The sequence below is a fragment of the Meles meles genome, chromosome 8 (assembly GCF_922984935.1).
Source record: "Meles meles chromosome 8, mMelMel3.1 paternal haplotype, whole genome shotgun sequence".
Taxonomy (NCBI): domain Eukaryota; kingdom Metazoa; phylum Chordata; class Mammalia; order Carnivora; family Mustelidae; genus Meles; species Meles meles.
Genome location: NC_060073.1, coordinates 118,128,441 through 118,148,020, shown reverse-complemented (window position 1 = coordinate 118,148,020; position 19,580 = coordinate 118,128,441). Strand labels below are relative to the sequence as shown.

General features: G+C 46.1%; 1 protein-coding gene across 2 annotated transcripts in view; it reads right to left on the bottom strand.

The window, feature by feature from the left end:
- Positions 1–19,580, bottom strand: part of PDGFD (platelet derived growth factor D) — a 218,029-nt gene that overhangs the window by 65,768 nt on the left and 132,681 nt on the right. Inside the window, exons 2-3 of one of the 2 annotated variants that reach the window (XM_046017821.1) lie at positions 4,805–5,009; positions 1,734–1,914 (exon numbers count right to left, since the gene is read on the bottom strand). In XM_046017821.1, coding sequence (XP_045873777.1) covers positions 1,734–1,914; positions 4,805–5,009 — 386 coding nt within the window. The remainder of the gene's footprint in view (positions 1–1,733; positions 1,915–4,804; positions 5,010–19,580) is intronic. The other variant, XM_046017822.1, reaches the window with a different exon arrangement.

Below are 19,580 nucleotides of genomic sequence, written 5' to 3'. Positions count from 1 at the left end.
TGCCACTTGCCACCGGCTAGTGAGGGAGTGATAAGCCTGAACCAAAACCCCAAAACCCTCCAACGGGAGAAGTCGCTCTTCCCTAAATCCATACCTGTACTCTCTGTTCTACAAAAACAAAAAGGCGTTATTTCGCCTTAGAGTGTCCCTGTATGAGGGTTAGGGGTATTTCTAACTGACTATGGACCATTCAATTTAGTCGTGACCACAGTTCTACAAAAAGTATCTCCATCATCTGGGATAGTGCTTGGTATTTTAAGGGAAAAAAGGTCCTTCCCTAAGCCTATTCACCCTCATTCCAATATGCCAAGCCTGCTTGTCCATGAACAGCAGAGAATGGATGCACCAGAGGGCGCGTGGAAAGAAAGAAAGGTAGAAACCAAAGGTTCACGCTTCAGTTTTGATGCTGAGCAGCACAGTTGTTTGTAAAAATGTAAATCTTGTTTGATGGATTATTTTCAAATCAAAACTGGAACCAGACGCATCTCATGCCCTTTTCCCATTTATTCTGATGTAGAATTCACTTAGTGTTTAATAACTCACGATAACGCAAAAATAAAAAAGGAAAACGAAAAACAACCACCCACATCAGATACAAAAAGTGGGGTTTTCCCCCACTCTCAATTTAACACAAGAGGGGAGCAAGACCACAAACTGACTCCATTCACAGTGCCGTGTTCTACTTTGGTATCCGGCCTTTGAAAAGAGACAGAGTCAAGCTGAATGGGAATAAACAGTGCTTGTGGGAAAACAAAAGGCGTCATGCTATGAACATGAAGGGGCCATGGGTAGTCTAAGAGAGCGAACAGGTAAAACCATCCCGGTGTCTCTCTGAGCTTAACCCATAGAGCCCAGCACTCCTGTGTCATTACTCATCGTCCCACTCCCCACGGCTTTGTAACTGATTGTCATCCCTACCAGATTATAATCTTCGGGGTTCAAGAAACCCATCTGTCCTGCCCACCTCTGTAGCCATGACACCTAGCAGAACATCTGACAACGAGCAGGAACCTTCCAGCGTCCTATGAATGACCGCGTGAGAGAAGCAGACACACGGCGGCATGCGACCCAAGAACCAGAATTAAAGACGATAGAGATTTTGACTCAGTAAGAGGCCGAGCAATTTCCACCAGTCAGACCCACGTAGAGTTGGGAATGGCGGCTGGTGTGTGGAAGGAGAGGTGAGGTCACAGAGAAGCGTGACGGTAGAAACGGTGTTCAACTCCGGGGTCCGGGCTCAGGCTTTATGATCCTCAAGAGGCTTGCTAACTCTGAGGCCCTATGATCATAACATAGACCTTTCCCCAGTTTGGATCAGAATTTAAACTAAAATCATTCACACTCTTCTCTGTGGTTGGAATGACACAGACAACTTTTTGAACGCAAGATGGTCAACTTTCCAAATGCCTTTTTTGGGCTATTTATTTATCCTACATCAACTGGATCAAAGGTAATACTGCTTTCCTCTTAACTATTTTACTTTTTCTAATTACCAGGCTTCCTTTCAAAAGGTGTGGATCCTACATGGTGGATGTGGATTGACTTAATCGATCCCAAATGTTGTTCCTTACTGAAGAGAGCTTTACCGTATTGGGGGTGAAGTAGGAACACAGCATACCACCGAGAATTAACAAAGTTCACCCTCATACCACTGCATTTAATCACAGAAGATATCTCTGTACTTCATGAAACCAGTGTCTGCTTTTAATCACAGAGTGGTTTCGGCTACTTACCACAAAGGAATAATAAATCTTGAATCCAGGTTTAGCCACGAAGTAGTCATCGGACTTGAATGTTATTTTTATTTGGTTTGTTCTTGATGTTATCCTTGGAGGAACTTCCTTGTGTCCACACCACCGTCCTCTAATTATGGTACTGGTTTCAGACACATCTTCGACTTCCACAAAATCATACCTGGTTTCAATTTGACACAAATAAACATATTTTGGTTAGAGTAGACTTTGAAATTCGTACTTTCACTCGGAAATGAAAATTAACACATGTGACTTCTCATGACCTATGAGCTAAAATAAAAATTAAAGCCCATTGAAATTTTGAAGGAAAACCTAGTTTTGTGGGTGAAGTTTTCCAAATTCAAACTTCAATAATCCGAAAGAACCCTCATGGACATTTAGCCATGAGTATGCCCAAATCATCAGTAATGAAAATGGGCCACTGTTTGAGCACGGGGCTCCTAAGTGTTTCCTAGGAAAACTAGTAACTATAATCTGTTGTCGTCTATTGTCCTATTTTTGGAGATATAGCTCTAATTCTATGTCCAAATATTTACTATATATATAAAGTTTTCAAACAAATTGCCACTCTGAATTAATTCACCACATTCAGGGCTTCCTTAAGAAATGACCTGTATCTATAAAGCATATAGAATCAGCATTACATTACATCATCCCATTATAGAAGATACCCGGTGAAATAAAATAAATCCCTATTTTCTCTTTTTGGAAGCTGTCTTTTGGAAGGATCACATCATAAAACAGACAGGACAGTTATCATAGCAAAAAGCATTAAGACCTCGGGGAGGGAGCTACCCCAGCCACTACTGGAACTAGCTGGGCTGGTTAAACCAGCGTGTGAATGAGCAGAAGGTCACAATTTCAGCTCTGATGCTGGGCAGAGAGTCACTGAATGCCAAGGTTAAGAACGGAGAACAGTCCCTCTCTGAATGTTCCATATAACCTTTCCATCACGTGGTAGAATGTCTTCAGGGACAGAGTGTACATCTTTTAGGGATCATCTCCCTGGTTTTCAGACACCCCAAATCTTGGGACAGTCTACTTGGTGAGCTGAACTACCTGACTTTCAGTTCTGGGCATCTGTCTCTACCTCCCCCCAGAAGACACGGGCTGCTAATGCCATAAGGCAGAGGACAAGTACTCAGGGTGAGCAGCGGCCGCCGTCTCAACACACTGTGGGTTTTCCATTCCGACTGCCAAAAGGAATCAGCGTGAGAAACATCACAGGTGAATGTGAAGAAAATCCTGGATCCGGCAGGGTAATCGCAGGAGCGGGGGATCTTGTCACCCACTTACCCAACTTGTCACCCATCCCACTTATCCAATATCGGCATCGTGACTACCTTTCATTGAAGTGACTAGGGAGGTCCTTAAGTCCTTTGCCTCAGTTTCCTTATGAGCCAAATAAGAGGTTTATACAAATTTCCTGGCTGGATATCTCTTGGGTACTGTGTAAATTAATTACTTAATGTTTATACGGTGCTTGGAAGGTGAAAAGCACTCACAAAGAATCATCATTCAAGCAATAAAATATTACAGTGTAAACATCAAGGAGGCTTTGGAACAGATGGTAGGAAATCAATTGCATTTCATTTTATATACAATATGTGTAAATCATAGTTACTGCACAAAGCATGAGCAGACTTGAAACTTTGTTAATAACACCATAGGTCACTTTCCTTTTGTGTTTTTTTTTTTTTTTTTTTAAAACAGTGGTGTGATTTTTACTGTGGATGAAGTCAAGAGAGCTTCACTTCAATTCTTTGGGAGGGTCTGAGGCTCTGACCTGTCTCTTTCCCCTCTTCCTTTTCCCTTTCCACCCCTACTCCTCCACCTGCCTCCATAAATTTGGAGAAGCAACCTGATTGTGATGAAGGGTCCAGAAAGGAAACCACCCTGGCATCTTCTATTTTCAAGGCCAGGGTCAAAATCCCAGCTGAGCTGCCAAGACCCAGCTTCCTGTCCGGGTCATCACCATCCTCTACAATCTCCAAAAAAAAAAAAAAAGTGTCTCCCACCATCTCTTTTTCCAGCCCAGAAAATGAGTTCTCCTTTCCAGGTTGCACAGACCCGAGATCTGCTGGAGTGCGTTCTCTCTGTAAATAAATATTAACTGGCTCTTCGGCCTGTATTTGCCTCTGCTTTCGGCTTATATTACCCTCTGTGAAAGGAATCCCTCTTAGAAAGGAATCCTCACTGCTGTTATTCTTGAAAACAACAACAGCCGCATGATAAAAGCTGTCAGCCTCATAAATGTGCAACAAAGGACAGATGCATTCCAGGCAGCCTCTTTCTATGCGTCGGAGGGAAATAAAGCTGCTGAAAGGAGGATTCTTCAGCGGCACGTCGGCAATGGAGAAGGAGCGCGTCGGGTAAGGTGCGGGAGGGAAACAAAACCCTTCCTGGCCTCACATGCTAATTAAATGACTATGATGCTGGGAGCAGACAATTCAAGGAACAGCCAGGGCTTTCTCTGATAAATACACTTGGCAGGGAGATTATGAAGCATGGTTTTCGTCGACGACTGGCCCAGGAAGGACAGGAGACAGCCCGTCTGAGTTGCTCCCAGGCCCTGGGGCTCACGGTTCTTTCTCACATGGACCTCAGGCCTGTGATTTCAGGGTAGGACCCTGACACAGTGCTGGCCACCACCCTCTCCCAGGCTGGGGGAGATCAGGCCATGTACCGGTTACAGCAGCCTGGCAGAGGTCCTGGAGCCCATGGCAGGTGGGTCCCAGAGCCGCCCTGGGAAGGGGCGTGTCGTGGACACCCGATGTGTCTACCTGCTCACAAAGGCGGCTCAGGGCCCGGCCTTCACAGGCCGTCGTGGGCCCGTGTTTCTCTGCGAGGCCCCAGGTGAGCAGACCCTTTGCACAGGCGGTCCGCGCTCCCATGTGTTCCATCTGCCAGGATGGACCCAAAGGCTCTTCGGAAAGGAAGGGGGACGACACACCTCGGGCAGGTCCCCGAGGGAAGTCTGGTGGGACGCCTTGAACTGCCTCGCCTTCACCTTGGAAGCGTGCCCCTGAAAGGGTTTCCTCCCCACTCACCTGCAGATCTCATTTTCAGCTTCCTCCAGCCCAAACTGCTGGTCGAAGGCGAGCTGTATCCTCGTCCTGTCCCGCGACCGGAGCCGCCACGTCAGCAGCAGGTTCCTGGGGTAGCTGTTGGGGAAGCGAGGACTCTGCACGTGGCCGTTTCCCGTCACCTGGATGGTCTCGTCTCTTCGGTACAAGTCTGTGAGGTGATTGCTGTCTGTTAGTAGTCACAACTGGTAGAAATTAGTATGTTGCTCCAATTACAGGGAAGCAAACAAAGACAGTTCAAAAACATCACATGTTAAAGCTTGTCTTGGTTTTCTAGAAGAGCAGAAGGCCAGACGGCCGCCCTCGGGTTTAACGAGTGACCCCCGCGCTCCTTCTTGGACCCCCGCCTCCCCGGCTCCCGCAGCCCCACATGAAATATTTTGTACTTTGAGAGCTCCTTTAGCGTTATTTGGGACAAGAATAATGAACAATCATCTCAGAACTCGGGTTCATTTAGATCAATAGGAAAATAAGTAAATGATTCCAATAGTGCTTCCTTCCCTTCTTCCATGTCATTTAAATTTATTTTTATTTTCCGTATACGATGGAGGGGCGACGACACAGCTTCAGTGAGGAGCACAGGTCGGACTCAACACATATTGAACAGACAAGCGAGCAAAACACAGAAGAGAATTTCATGGGGCTTCGTGACCACTTATTTGTAATTCAAACATCACTTTCCCGTGGTGTCTCCATCATAAAAGTCATTATTTCTTTGCCTTAGTTTTTGGTGACTGAAAGACCTGATTTTTTTTTTCAAGATTTTATTTATTTGAGACAGAGAGCGAGCACGAGCAAAGGGAGGGGGAGAGGGGGAAGCAGGCTCCCCGCGGAGCAGGGAGCCCCATGCAGGGTTCGATCCCAGTACCGTGGGATCAAAACCTGAGCCGAAGGCAGACGCTTCACCGACTGAGCCACCCAGGAGCCCTTAAAGGCCTGATCCTTATTCTAGTTTCTGTTTTATCATAAAGAACTTGTCTGGTCCTCATCCAGGGTTCCTGAGAGGGAACTCGTAACCCCTTAGAATTTCCCAGGTGACAGAAGGGTCTTTGTTATTCACGGTGGACCCTGGGGACCACACCAGAGTTTACACAAATGAGGTCATTAGCCAACCGTGGGTCCCTAAACAGTTTCAGGACGGTGGCTGGCTGTGCCTTAAGACCAGCCCTGTGGTTAGAGGGCTAGGGCTTGGAGCCCTGACATCGGCCTGACCTCCCACCCTCGCTGGAGGAAACGGGTGCAGGGGACTGGGTGCAGTCACACTGTCAGTGATCCTATCCATCACACCTGCAGAATGAAAGCCCGAGAGGATCTCTGGTCCCAGGGGCTTGGGTCAACCTCCGGGGCATGGTACACACAGAGAGGCTAGGAGGTGATACATCCTGGGGACATGACAGCTTCCTGCCTGGGACCTTCCCAGACCTCATCCCATGTGTCTCTTCATCTGGCCAGTCCCCATTTGCAGTCTGCACCGTGAAACTTCATAGTAAAACTGTGATTGTGACGACAGCGCTTTCTTGAGTTCTGCACATCGTTCTCGCAAATTATCAATCCCGGTGGGTTTATGGGGTCCTGAATCTACAACCAGCTGGTAAGGAGTGTGGGCTGACGGGTACCCCATCTTCAGCTGGTGTCTGAAGTGTAGTCTCGCAGCCGCCATGCCCTTCGCCTGTGGACTCTGACCTCCCCTCTGTAGTTCTGTCTTTACATCTTCCCCAATATCGAGAGCTCTTTGCATTCTAGATTTTGGTGGCTCAGACCTGCCATTAGTGGGCCTCCTGCCTTCATCTACTTGCGCTCTCCCGCAGAGCATTTACTCCGAGGCCCTGTCATTCAGTGAGCCTGGTCAGGGAGGCTTAAATTGCTGGTGGAAACCACCGGAAGGTGGGGCTGCCCAGGGTGGCTGGCAAAGCTTCCCAAATAGTGGAGGAAGGAAGAGGGAAGAAGCACGTGACACTCAGAAGCCTCTCTCCTTTTCACAAATGTTCTTGTGCACACAGGACTCACCATATGTTTACTTTATAGACTTTTTAACTTGTTCAGTGTTCAACGTGTTGCACTTGCCCAGCTCGACTCTGCATGGGAGAGAGAGTGCTCGAGGAGCACAGGGGGCTGACGGGAGCTGGTCTCTGGAAACCAGGACAGGAGGGACACCTCTGGCCCTGCGGCCTCCTCCAGCCTCCCAGGTGCCAGCAAACATGTCTCCGGCTGACCCTTCCCTCCTCTCTTCCTGGACCTTATGCTGAAACGGAGCCATGAGAATTACCTGTCTGCTTGCTTTCTCGTAAAGGGCTTATAGGAAATGAGCTGTTAGCCAGGAAGAGAGAATGAACTATCAGCCAGTCAATCAACAATCATTTATTAGGTGCAGACTATAAAACATAATGTTTTGCAGTGTTTTAAACCCTTCTATCACCGGAGTTTTTACCTTTATAATTGCTGCCCCATTTCTTTACCTTGAGTACTATTATTTGCTTAATATTTCTCTAAATTAATTTTTTTTTTTTTTAGAGAGAGAGAGCATGCACGCACAAGTGGGTGGGATGGAGGGACAGTGAGAAAGGGAGGGAGAGAATCCCCAGCAGACTCCCGCTGAGTGGAACCCGATGTGGGGCTCGATCTCAAGCCCTGAGATCAAGAAATCGGGAGCCGAAATCAAGAGTTGGACTCTTAACTGACTGAGCCACCCAGTTGCCCCTCTAAGTGAGTATTTTTAATCAAAAGCAAATCTATGGTAAAATAAAAACTTTGTATCAATGTAAATAACAACTGGATAACCACTTGCCATGAACAGAAGGTACCCGTAACCCTAAAGATACAGCGACTGCATTTAAAAACACGCATCTTAGGTGTTCATGTTGCTTATTTATCGAATAAGGAGTCCCAGCGGCACGTCTTCCGTCTGGTCTCTTTCGTGGGTCGGCATCAGCGTTTGGGCGCTTTTAGCGTTCCAGACGCTCGGTGACGTTTGGCTCTAGTTTCGGAATGCTTAGAGAACAGTCCCTGTGTCTTGGACTTGCCGAGCCCTGTGTCTCTTGCCAAGCCGACGCACCCCTAGCACACCTCCGTAAGCCACGCGCAGAGAAGGGAAGCGCTGAGGCCAGGGCCGTGGCTGCTCGGACCAGGGAGAGCCACGGGGCTGGGCGGAATACGAGGTGTGTGTACCGGCTCCCGCGAAGACGTCTGCAAACAACCGGATCTGGAGCAGGGTCCAAACGGGTCCCCACGGGACCCAGGGCAGGTGGGGGCACCTGTGGACTTTACAGGTAACCGACAGACACTGCTCACAGCCAGGCAGAGGTCCCTGCCCTCCACAGAAGCAGACACAAAACACAGGAAACTCAGCAAATGTAAGGGGCCTGAGACCTCACGACACAGCTGGTGGCGGGATCGCGGTCTGACCCGAGACAGCCCGTCCTTGGAGCACATGCCTGTACCCAGAGTTCTGTCCTAGCTGCTGAACTTTAGAACTATGAAATACATCGTTGTTCACAGAGAATAATTTCTTTTTTTCCTTTTTTAAAATTCAAATTCAATTACTTAACATAGTGTGTATTATTGGCTTCAGAGGTGGAGGTCCGTGGTTCATGAGCTGCACGTGACGCCCAGCGCTCGTCACATCGCTGCCTCCGTCATGCCCGCCCCAGTGACCCCTCCCCCCACTCCTCTCCAGCAACCTTCAGTTTGTTTTCTAGGGTGAGAGTCTCTTATGGCTTGTCTCCCTCTCTGATTTCTTCCCAGTTTTCCTCCCTTCCCCCAGGATCCTCTGTTTTGTTTCCTAAATTCCACACAGGAATGAAACGCGTGATAACGGTCGTTCTCTGATGGACTGACTTCGCTCAGCAGGACACCCCACGTACGTTTCTAAGGCGAGAATGTAAGTTCTTATTTCACATTCTAGTTCAGAGGGAAGTTTACCTCCTCATAAACTCTGAGTTATGCATTTGATCTTTTCTTTAAAGCCAATTAAAATGAAAAAAAAAAAAAAAGCCAAATGTTGTATTTGTCTATTCTGTCCCGAGCCCTTTAAACAAACTCAGCTCATCCAACCAAGTATCCAAGGAGCTCGAGGAACAGCACCTCAGGCCCCAGCACTCATCTCTGGGATTCACCTAGAACCGCGGCTCTCCAGGTGTGTCTCCCAAATCAGACTCATTAACATCACCGCAGAGCATATCAGAAATGCACATGACCGGGTCCACCCGAGGCCCACTGAGGCAGGAGAGCTGGGGGTGGAGAATGCTGCTTGTTTCAAGAGAGCCATCCAGGGCATTCTTCTGCTGCTGAGGGGAGAACTGCCCACCGGCTGACCACCTCACAGGTTCCATCCTCTTCCCTGCTCTTCCCGACTGACCTGCTTCTTCCACGTCCTCACTGGGACTCTACACCTCGAGCTCAAGGTTTCATCTTACCTCCCCAGCTGATGACCTGTCCCGGGCTCACTTCCTGTCTTTGACCTAGGAACCTCCTCCAAGTCATCCTTTCTAGTGCCCAGTGACCCTAAGGCGAGAGGCTACCTGTCTTCCTGACTTTGACACAGAGCACCTGGGTGTCCCCCGCCCCCCATCCAGCTTCCTCTGTGTCATGGAACAGAGTCGTTCCTGGTCCCGACAGATACCTGTGGTAACCCTCTGTCACATAAGACAATGTTTAAGAGGGAATGGAATCACGGATAATGGCAATACTTTTATTTATTCCCAGATCATGGTATTACCTATGACAACATAAAAGGCAAAGCCCAGACGCTGAGTGGTTAAATAGGATTGAAATACTTGGTCCACGGGAGCAAACGAAGATCCCATTACAGACTGTGCCACCGCACAAATGCAGTGGGACAGGACAGGCATACGCATTTGCCCCACTGTCCCCATAAGACATCTGGGAGCCAGCAGCATGACTGAAAGTCACAGAAGCAAAGAATGGTCACTGGAGTCAGAAAATTCCTAACGTGCCAAGGGATATATTACAAAATATCATTTACAAAACGGCTGTGCCATAATTATACGGTATATCATAGGGAAACGTTGGCCAGGACTACACCTGAATGATATATAAACCAAGGAGCCCCACCTCTGCTGCTAACCCACCACAAGACTACTTAATCTGGGGAGGGAGCAATGCAGTTGATAAGAATCCAATTCTGTACGTCCGTCATCAGTACAAGTTTATGTAACAAATGAGGAGATAGTAAATATTGCTCTCCTTCTCTTCTTTTCTTTAATTTTTATTTACTTATTTGACAGACAGAGATCACAAGCAGGCAGAGAGGCAGCCAGAGAGAGAAGGGGAAGCAGGCTCCCTGCTGAGCAGAGAGCCTGATGCGGGGCTCGATCCCAGGATCCGGAGATCATGACCTGAGCCGAAGGCAGAGGCTTAGCCCACTGAGCCACCCAGGTGCCCTGTTTTTTTCTTTTCAATTAAATTGTGTTGTTCCTTGAACAGGTAATGAAACCAGCCCCGAGCAGTTAAAGGGACGTGTTGCGAGCCAGGGGAGTGGAGGCTGGAGTGTGGAAGAGTCTTGAGTCCAGCTCTGCCAAGTCCTGGTCCCCGTGGCTCTCCCCCACGACCACACACCACAGCCCTGGACCCACCATGTCATCCTTTCCGCTTCTGTTTCTTAAACTGATACTTAAGGGGCTGCATCACGTGACACTCAGAATTCCATTCAGGTCCAAGGGACACAACACCTCACCCAATTTTCTTGCAAGGGGATGGGGTGCCAGTGGGTTGACCAAGACTAAGTGGTCAAGGGTGAGGCAAAGATGGGACAACGGGATCTGAAATGCCAAACCTTCAATGGGACAGACACTTGCCCGTCTAAGGAAGAAGTTATACAGAGTCATACTCTCCCGTCTACAAGAAGAGTGTAAATGGACCATTGCAACAAGTTGTTCAAACACGCGCTTAGGAAAATCTTCATGTCTTATAAACTAGAAAAGTATCCCGGGCTCACAGCTCACTGCTTTGCACACAGATTTGTGCTGAACACACTGTAGAAGAATTTTAATAAATCTAATGTGGGAACAATGTATTCCCGGTTTAGCACGTTTTAAATTTAAGCGGGGCTGGTTAGGGACAGGAAATAAGTCCTGAAGATACTCAAAGGTGCTTCATTATTTCGTTGAAAGTCTCACAGGAAAGTAAAAAGAAAATATGCAGAGTATTATGTTCTTCAGGGAAAGGACTATGCCTTGTAACTCCAGCACTAAAATATTTTCTTTTAAAGATTTATTTATTTATTTATTTATTTTGAGAGGGAGAGAAAGCCAGGGGGTGGGGGGAAAGAGCAGAAGCAGAGGGAGAGAGAGAACCTCAAGCAGAGTCCCTGCTGAGTGCAGAGGCTGACACGGGGCTCGATCCCAGGACGCTGAGATCACAACCTGAGCTGAAACCAAGAGTCAGATGCTCAACCGAATGAGCCACCCAGGCGTCCCCCAAATATTTTATTTCTAAGAAATGTGATTTTGATGTAGCCAGTGGGCCTCGCATCGTGGGGGATACATCTGGCATCAACATTAAAGGATTATTTGGGGGAGAATTCCACCAGAATGACCCCGCCTCCAAGTCTGAGCTATTTCCATCCAACTCTGTTACCACCAAGTTCACGACAGCCAGTCTGTACCACACTTGGAAAACCTGGGCCCAAGAAAGAAAAGAAGAAGCCTGGCATAAAAGTGGTGGTGGGGGGGTTGCCATTGTAAGTAGGGCCACGGTCAGATCTGTCGAGCACCGTACAGAGTCAGGGGACTGCGTGGAGGTTCCCAGCGGGTGCAAGGCTCTAATGTAGAGGAGTGAGCGTAGCAAGACTAACCAGGGGTCAGGTCTGTGCCTTGCCTAATGTGTTACCCTCAGTATTGCTACAAAGTGAAGGCAGACGATCTTTGAGCCCTTCCTCCGTGGCTAACCACACGGTAGAAAACCATCCTAGGCTACAGAATAGCACCTTCGTTAGTAAGACACAGCTCGGTGCCTTGTTGAAGAGGCAAACAAGAAGCAGGGAGATGTGGAGAATATAAAAGAGGGTAGGGCAGGGAGTCTCTAATTTTAAAATGAATAGGTCAATTTGTAGAACAGATCCTAAAACACACAACTGGGGTGAAATTGAATTTAATTAGGAGATAATTTATGGGAAATTATCTAACTTAAAAAGCACAGGGTTGGAGTCTCACCATGTGAACTGCTAAAGGTGAAAATTAGACCTCGTTAAAAATGTTCGTTTAAAAATCAGTGTGAGAGCATTTTCAACATTTTCCCCCCTCCGTGTTTCCCAAGGCACCAAAGCTAGCAATCAATGAACTAAATTCTTCCCGGGACTGTTAGGGGGCCATCTTCATTAAAGAAATTTTGGTTAACACCTGGCATGTGTTCCTAGTGAACACTGGTTCTTCCCAAATCCCCTGTCAGCTCTCAAACAAGTCACCTGTGCTCATTCTGCTTCCAAGCACCTCGAGAGCAAAGCTGATTAAACATCAGACATTTATTTGGAATTCTCCAGCAGAGATTTTTCTAAGGACTCCAGTCGTCATACAAAAACCTTTCCCTTTACGAAGATTCAGGGAGGAGGGAAACGGTTGCCTGCCAGTTATGTATTATTGTTATTATTTTAAATTACAGTTCCTTTTGGCACAAACCAAAGTGTTACTGTTTTATAAACAAACTTCCTCGGTGTAACCATTTGGAGTGTGTTTTTGGAGGGTAATCCCTTGATCATTCCCTGAGCTCAAAAATTATTCTTCTTTAAGAATCTGAGTCTATCAAAATAGAAAAAGAAAAAAGTACCCTCGATTCTTTCTGGACGTTGGCCAGAAACAGTCACCAGGAACGCCGTGATGCCCAAAGCACCGGACTGATAGTTACTAGACCTCCCCTCAGTGGATCTCTTAACGCACAAGGTTTTGTTGTGTCATGGCACGACCCTGGGGAATTATAGGAGCTTCCCCCCCCCACCACGAGATGATCGCTCCAAGACCCCCGTGGACGCCTGCAACCACCGACCGCTGTATACGCTGTTTTCTGGGAACACGCACACCTCCGAGAGAGCTTAACTTAGGCACAGTGAGGGATCAGCAATAGTAGCTAAGACGGACCCACAGCAGCTGTGACAGTATACGGTGATGACAGTCCCGTGACTGTGGGCTCTCCCAAGTGTACTCGTCCCTCTGGGGATGAAGGGAGGTGACGAACCATATGGGCGCGGTGACCACTCCTGACCCTTCAACTATACATCAGAAGGAAGATCACCTGCTTCCAGACCACCGATGACCCAGGGTAGATGAGATTGGGGAACGTGAAATCACAAACGGGGGGTGGGAAACTAATACATATGCTTTCCCTCAAAATAGCTTCTATTTTATAGGTATACTCTAAAATGATTGTAAAATTCTATTAAAATGAAAATTAGCTTTGGCCTATATTTAGAAAATTAAGAGGGGTGAAAATAAAAATAGCCCCAAAAATCTATGCTGAATTTTATCTCATTAGGATAATTCCTATTCATTAACTCTCTAATAAGCCTCTTCTACTGTAGTCTTTCTGTGTTGTGATATTGCTTACATGAGGAAGACAGGAAAAGAGTGAATCAATCATAATCAGAACTGTGGCAGACAGGGAGGGGCAGTGCCTAGGCGCGGCATGACGGGAAGTATTACAGAATCAAAGAGAGAGACCTTTTCAATGATACTAACTTAACACCTAGAAAACAAGACAATTATAATGACAAAAAGATCTACTTTAATCCCTGCAAACACAGCTCAGAGATACAGAAAGATAAGAGGCAAAGTAGAAGGAAAAGTCATGCTCAAGAAAAACGAGATCTCCCCTTTTCCCCAGGAAGTACTGATTATACAAAAACTAATATTCTTACAAACAGCATCAAGGAAGATGAAAAAGTATGAAATTTGAGTCTTCATGGAGGGTGAGAACTTTCTGAAGTTAGTTTGTGGAGTAAGTTTCAGGAGGAAGTCATCAGCCCAGCAAAACTGCTATGGAATCGGGACAGCGTGGAACATGATTCTGTGTATCGTGGAAGTGTGGAAGACGATTCTGAAATATCCTCATGATTAAGAACTTGACGCGCGTGATGAAGACAGAGCATTTTCCCAATCACGTTTGACTAAAGATTCATTAAATGCAAGAGAAAACTAACTGGCGGTTCATATAAGCATCACTTGGCTTCTCATTTGTGATCTGTGTATCCCTATTTGCTACGTACATTAATTATCTCTTATATAACAGACATGAGCACATCACAGATACCTATAATTACACTCACATGTTTATTAAGCTACATGGCCTCGGTGCTCTTTGTAGAGTGAGTCACTTTTCAATACTGAATGTCCCTTAATTCCAGAATTTTTCACATATTCAGATTTCAAAATAGGGAAATATTGTATGATGACTGTTAAAGGTAAGTGTCCAGCTCTTAGGAAATAGAGCAAGGGAGGGCAGAGTTTTGTCTGTCCAAATTTAGTCATGCTTAAGAGATAACTATTCATCTGGCTTCAAACTCGGGTATGTTCATGGGTAGCGCTATACATGGATGAATTATAATTTATATTTGGATATCTAACTGTAATTTATAGTGCCTTTCCAAGTCTGCATTAAAATGGAGCACAAAAATGAAAATGCCTCTAGGCATATAAATGAGTATGCAAAAAAATGAAAAATATAAATAGACCAAAAAAAAAAAAAAAAAACAACGGAGAAATGATATCCCTTCCATGTTCTCTTGTGAAGAAATTATCCAGTGCTTTACAGCACCGAAGCTGAGAAGAGACATACAAGCACAGAAAGCTGAATTTTGACTTGTCGTTGAGCTTTAAGTAAACAAATTCCCTTCTTACCTCAGACAATAAAATAAAGGCGGAAGAAATTACTATATGTCTCAGAACAGGTGAAAGAACTGTCAAAGCTAAGAGACATTAATGCAAATAATTCATACAGTGTGGTGTGATAAACATCTGTCAACAGCTGGTAGCTTTCGGGAGAACCGCCGTCCGATGCACTGATTCTAACTCCCGTAAGCCAAGAATTATACTGCAATTAATTAAACAGAAAATGCAGATGGATTCCCAGTATTCCTCAATCTTTCTTAAAAATATTTTGAGGCCCAAAGTGCTAAGCTAAGCAAATCAAGAACACACGCGCACGCACACACACACAGAGGTCATGAAAACGGTCATGTTACCTCAGCGCTATGTCTCCATACTGAAGAACAGAAATAACTTAAAGGCTTTTGAGGCTCAACTCAAAAAAGTCTTGAACTTGGACTTCCACTGGGATAATGAAATAGCAGAGTTAAATTTTTATGGATGAATTCATGCTATTACCATGTTATTAAAAAAGAGTCTTGTGTGTTCTCAAAACAGATGTATTTCCCCACAAAAGCTATTCCAAAGCCATGTTGGGGCCATGTTGGGTTTTGTAGCAGACAGTGCTTCAGAACGGAGCCAAACTCGTGTTTGCTTGTCGGTCTCATGCCAACAAGTCTCGTCAGCATAGTTGCCTGACCTGGGGAGCCTTCTCCACCTTGTCCTGTTGTGGTCACACAGTGGTGTTCGTCAGGAGGGGCCGGATGACACCGGCCTAAATCTCACCGCTTTTCACAATAAAGTTTGCATTCCTGCTCACACCGCATGTCCATCTACTTGGGTGGGGGGGCTCCGCTTTCTGCTTTCTCACTCAGGGACCCACCAGTTTTCTAAATGCTTCTGTTTGCATAGCCCTGGCCAAAGCTCATCATGTGGCCAGATCCAATTTCCAGCAGGGCAGCCTCCTGGAAATGACGAGCAGCTCTAGTGATGACCACAGTGCTCTGCTTGCGTCCCCCACACTGAAGTGAGAGCTTGACTTGTGTCTTTGTTTTGCAATCAGTAGCAGAAACTATCCACGCACTGGGTAGCATCCGCTGTTCTTTTGCGATAAATCATTGCAGAGGTGGTGGGAGAGATGCTGGGGAGAGAAATCGATAGAGGCAGAGAATTCATAGAAGAACCCCTGAGGACCACGGAGTAAGAAAGACGTTGGTGAGTCGCCAGGAAATTACATTTGAGTAAGGGAGCTTGACCGTCTTCAGAACTTGTCTCGTTAGAGATGGCAAATGGGTTTTATTTACCGAGTGGGTGAACTCGAGTGGTGACGATGTCCTGCGATATTAACTTAGGATTCTGAGCCTGCATCTGTTTTAAGTGGGGCAAGTGGAAATGAGCAACCACGTCTGTCGTGGGCCCAGAAACAACCCTCGTTTGCATCACTCACTTTCCCACTGACTCATACACTAGGTCCCCTCATGATTCCACATTTAGGTTTCCTCTTACCTGTCTGACAAGATTACAAACTGCTAGGTAGGTGTATTGTTCACAGTGGGTACCCAACCGATAACTTGCTCGATGAATATTTGCTTGGAAGTAACAGAAAGATTGGGCGGTTGTCCCATTTAGGACAAAGAAATCTCTGGGCAAATTAAATTTGTGTAGAACCTTATTTACATGTTCTTCAGAATATCTGTAAATGTTAGATTAAATAGTAATTTTCACGAAAAGCTAATATTTACCAAATATGTCTCAAGTACTACAAGGTGCTTAGTGCTTATGGTCTGTTTAGAACATGAAGGAACCTAATACATTGGTCTTCCTTATTACTACACATTCAGAAGCAGAAAATCCCTTAAACGCATGACAGAGAAAAATTTTGTTCTGTTCTTTGTTGACTCATTTTTGTTGCATCAACCATTTCTAAACAGTAGACCTCAGATTTCTATAACCAGCTCTGCAGACGGACGGGGGAGACCTGGACAGGTGATCTAATACTTTGGGTTTTATTCTGCGCCTCGTCTCCACGCTTTACATAGCCCACCAGTCTAGTGCCGCTCACCACACACCCGCAAGCTCCCCCACGGAGCTCAGCAGCAGACACAGCACCAGGAACTGGCGGATAGTAACTGAGCATCTGTTACAAGAGTAAATGAATGAACAAATAAGAGAATTTCATGAGTGACAGATGATGGAAGAGACCGTTTTTCATCTCAAACAAGATTATCCCACTTACTCTCTGTAACTTTCATTTCAACGCAAAAATTTGATAGCAAATAACAGTATCTTTGATAGGAAAAACTAAGGGAAATAACCGAGACACGGTCATATATCCAGAGACTGACTATGTATCTGTCTACCTATGTATCTATCTGTGATAGAGTTGGACTGTGATAGAGTCGGACTGCCAAACTAGAAACCTGTGCATACCCTAACCCATAGTGTCCTTCATGATTAAGAAGGCACTTGGAACACAGCGTGGGTATATGAAACGTGCGTCACCAGAAGGCAAGCTCGCTCTCATGCTGGACCACTCCTGCGGTCATCTAGAATCACTTTTTCCAATGACATAGAGAAAAGGGTGTGGCCTTTCATAAAGGACAATTCATACCAGCATTTAACGAGTACTGAGAGTGATAATGGTGTGTCCATACACAGTTAAAAGGAATCTACCTGGGAACTCAAAGAGGCATGCTTCACCTAGAAAACTGGAAGAGAACTTGGAAAAGATGACGAGTGACACATCCCGGCAATCTGTCTGGCTTCCTCGGGAGCATATATTAATAATAGAGTCAAATACACGACTAGAAGGAAAGAATCTGAAGCTATTTTCTGGGACAAGATCCAAAGTGGGCCATCACTCCTTAAGCGTTTACTCAGATCTCCGCGAGCGCCTGGTGGGAATCAGGGGTCACCTTCAGACAGCGCGTGGGCTTTATGTGCTCACCCCAAGTCCGACACCACGTGGTAGAAGCTTCCAGTTCCAGGTTCCTCCATTACAATTGTTTTTGCAAAGGAGAAGAAAAACAGAACTTTCTATTTCCATCAGCTTAAGGCTTCAAGAATATTGCCATGGATCCGTTGCTCTGAACTCTTATAATGATATTTTTATGTCATTCATAAACCATGCATAATTGCTTTTAAACTTTACTAGATTTTCTTCTGAAACATAATAAAGTTCTAACTTTAAAATGAGCTGCAGTGACTAATCCTCTGTGAGACTGACTGCTGCAGAGACCAGATGGCAGGAGAAGCCGGCCACTGAAACGCTGCTCGGTTTTTTTCTTGGATTGACAGGCTACTGCCTGAAAAGGAAATGCGGATTTTGTTTATTCTCAGGGGGTCTCAGGTGTGAACGAAGCTGCATTTTTTTAAGGCTAATCTTAGAAAAACAGCAGTTTCAGAGGGAAGAAATACTACAGGCCATCTCTTTTGGTCCTTCAAATAAAAAAGAAAAGATGGCACGGCCTTTGCATCCGGAATGTTTTTTTAAAAAAGCATTTTAAGGGATAACTGCATGGCTCAGTGGGTTAGGCCTCTGCGTTCGGCTCAGGTCGTGATCTCAGGGTCCTGGGATCAAGCCCCACATTAGGATCTCTGCTCGGCGGGGAGCCTGCTTTCCCCTCTTTCTCTGCCTGTCTCTCTGCCTGCTTGTGATCTCTTTCCATCTCTCTGTCAAACAAATAAATGAAATCTTAAAAAAAAAAGCGGGGGGTGGGAGGTTGTGGAAGCAGGTGGTGGGTAATAGGGAGGGCACGTATTGCATGGAGCACTGGGTGTGGTGCAAAAACAACGAATACTGTTACGCTGAAAATAAACAACAAAAAAGTGCATTTTAAAGCACCTGCGCACAAAGGAAAATGATATATTTAGCATTTTCCTTAAATAAGACAGTTTTCTAACTAGTATCATACTGTCTCTACGTTAGACCTAGAGATAGATATATACACACACACACAGGGAGAGAGAGAACAAAATAGGGTTTTAGGAAGTGAGACTCCCAAATAAATGGAAAAAGTACCAGTGCATTGGGGCACCTGGGTGGCTCAGGAGGTTAAGACACTTGATTTCAGCTCGGGTCATGATCTCAGGGTCGTGAGATCAAGCCCCGAGTCCAGCTCTGCACTCAGCAGGGAGCCTGCTTGAGATTCCCTCTCTCCCTCTCCCTCTGCTCCCCCAGCCACAAACACACACTCTCTCTAAAATAAATGAATAAAATCCTTTAAAAACAGCACCAGTGTATTAATATGTTAGACTACTCAGAATGTCATGTTTCACCAACTTATGAGATCACGTACGTTTTGCATGTGATCATCTGTCTCTATTTTCACATTTGGTTCATCGCGGGGACCCAAAGTCCACGCGGTCATGCACGTGGAGCGCTCACATGGAAACTACACTGCATGCCGGCTGGTTCTTTCTATCCCTTCCATGCGTGTCCTGCGGAGTCCAGAGATCTCTACAGAAATACATTCTCTCTCAATTCATCAATTTTTGAAGAGCAGAGAGCTCTCAAGAAGTATCCGCTGACAGAACCCTTCTGAAATTCCGCCCGCGGGAGAGGCCCTTTGTTTTATTTGCAGGCGTCACGAGTCCTGATCAAGTCACGGACCTCAGAAGCTCACGCAGGCTGCATGTTAACGGATGAGCGAGCAACCGGCTGGGCCATGACGACAATGTGTCATCTTGGATTGGAAGGGTGGGATCCCCCAAGACGCTGAGATGTCATCACGGGCTCCCGCCTCTCCCCTCTGCCAGCCCGGGCGTGCGGGCTGGTCTCAAAATCTGACAGAGGTTCTCCAAAGCTCCAGCCGTTTGCTCCTCACAGGGTCGGATGCAGAGGTCACGAAACAGCCTTCTTCTGCAAGAATCTCATCTTAAGAGAAACTGGTCTGGAGCCTCACACCTCCAGCAGGCAGGCTCTCCCTCAG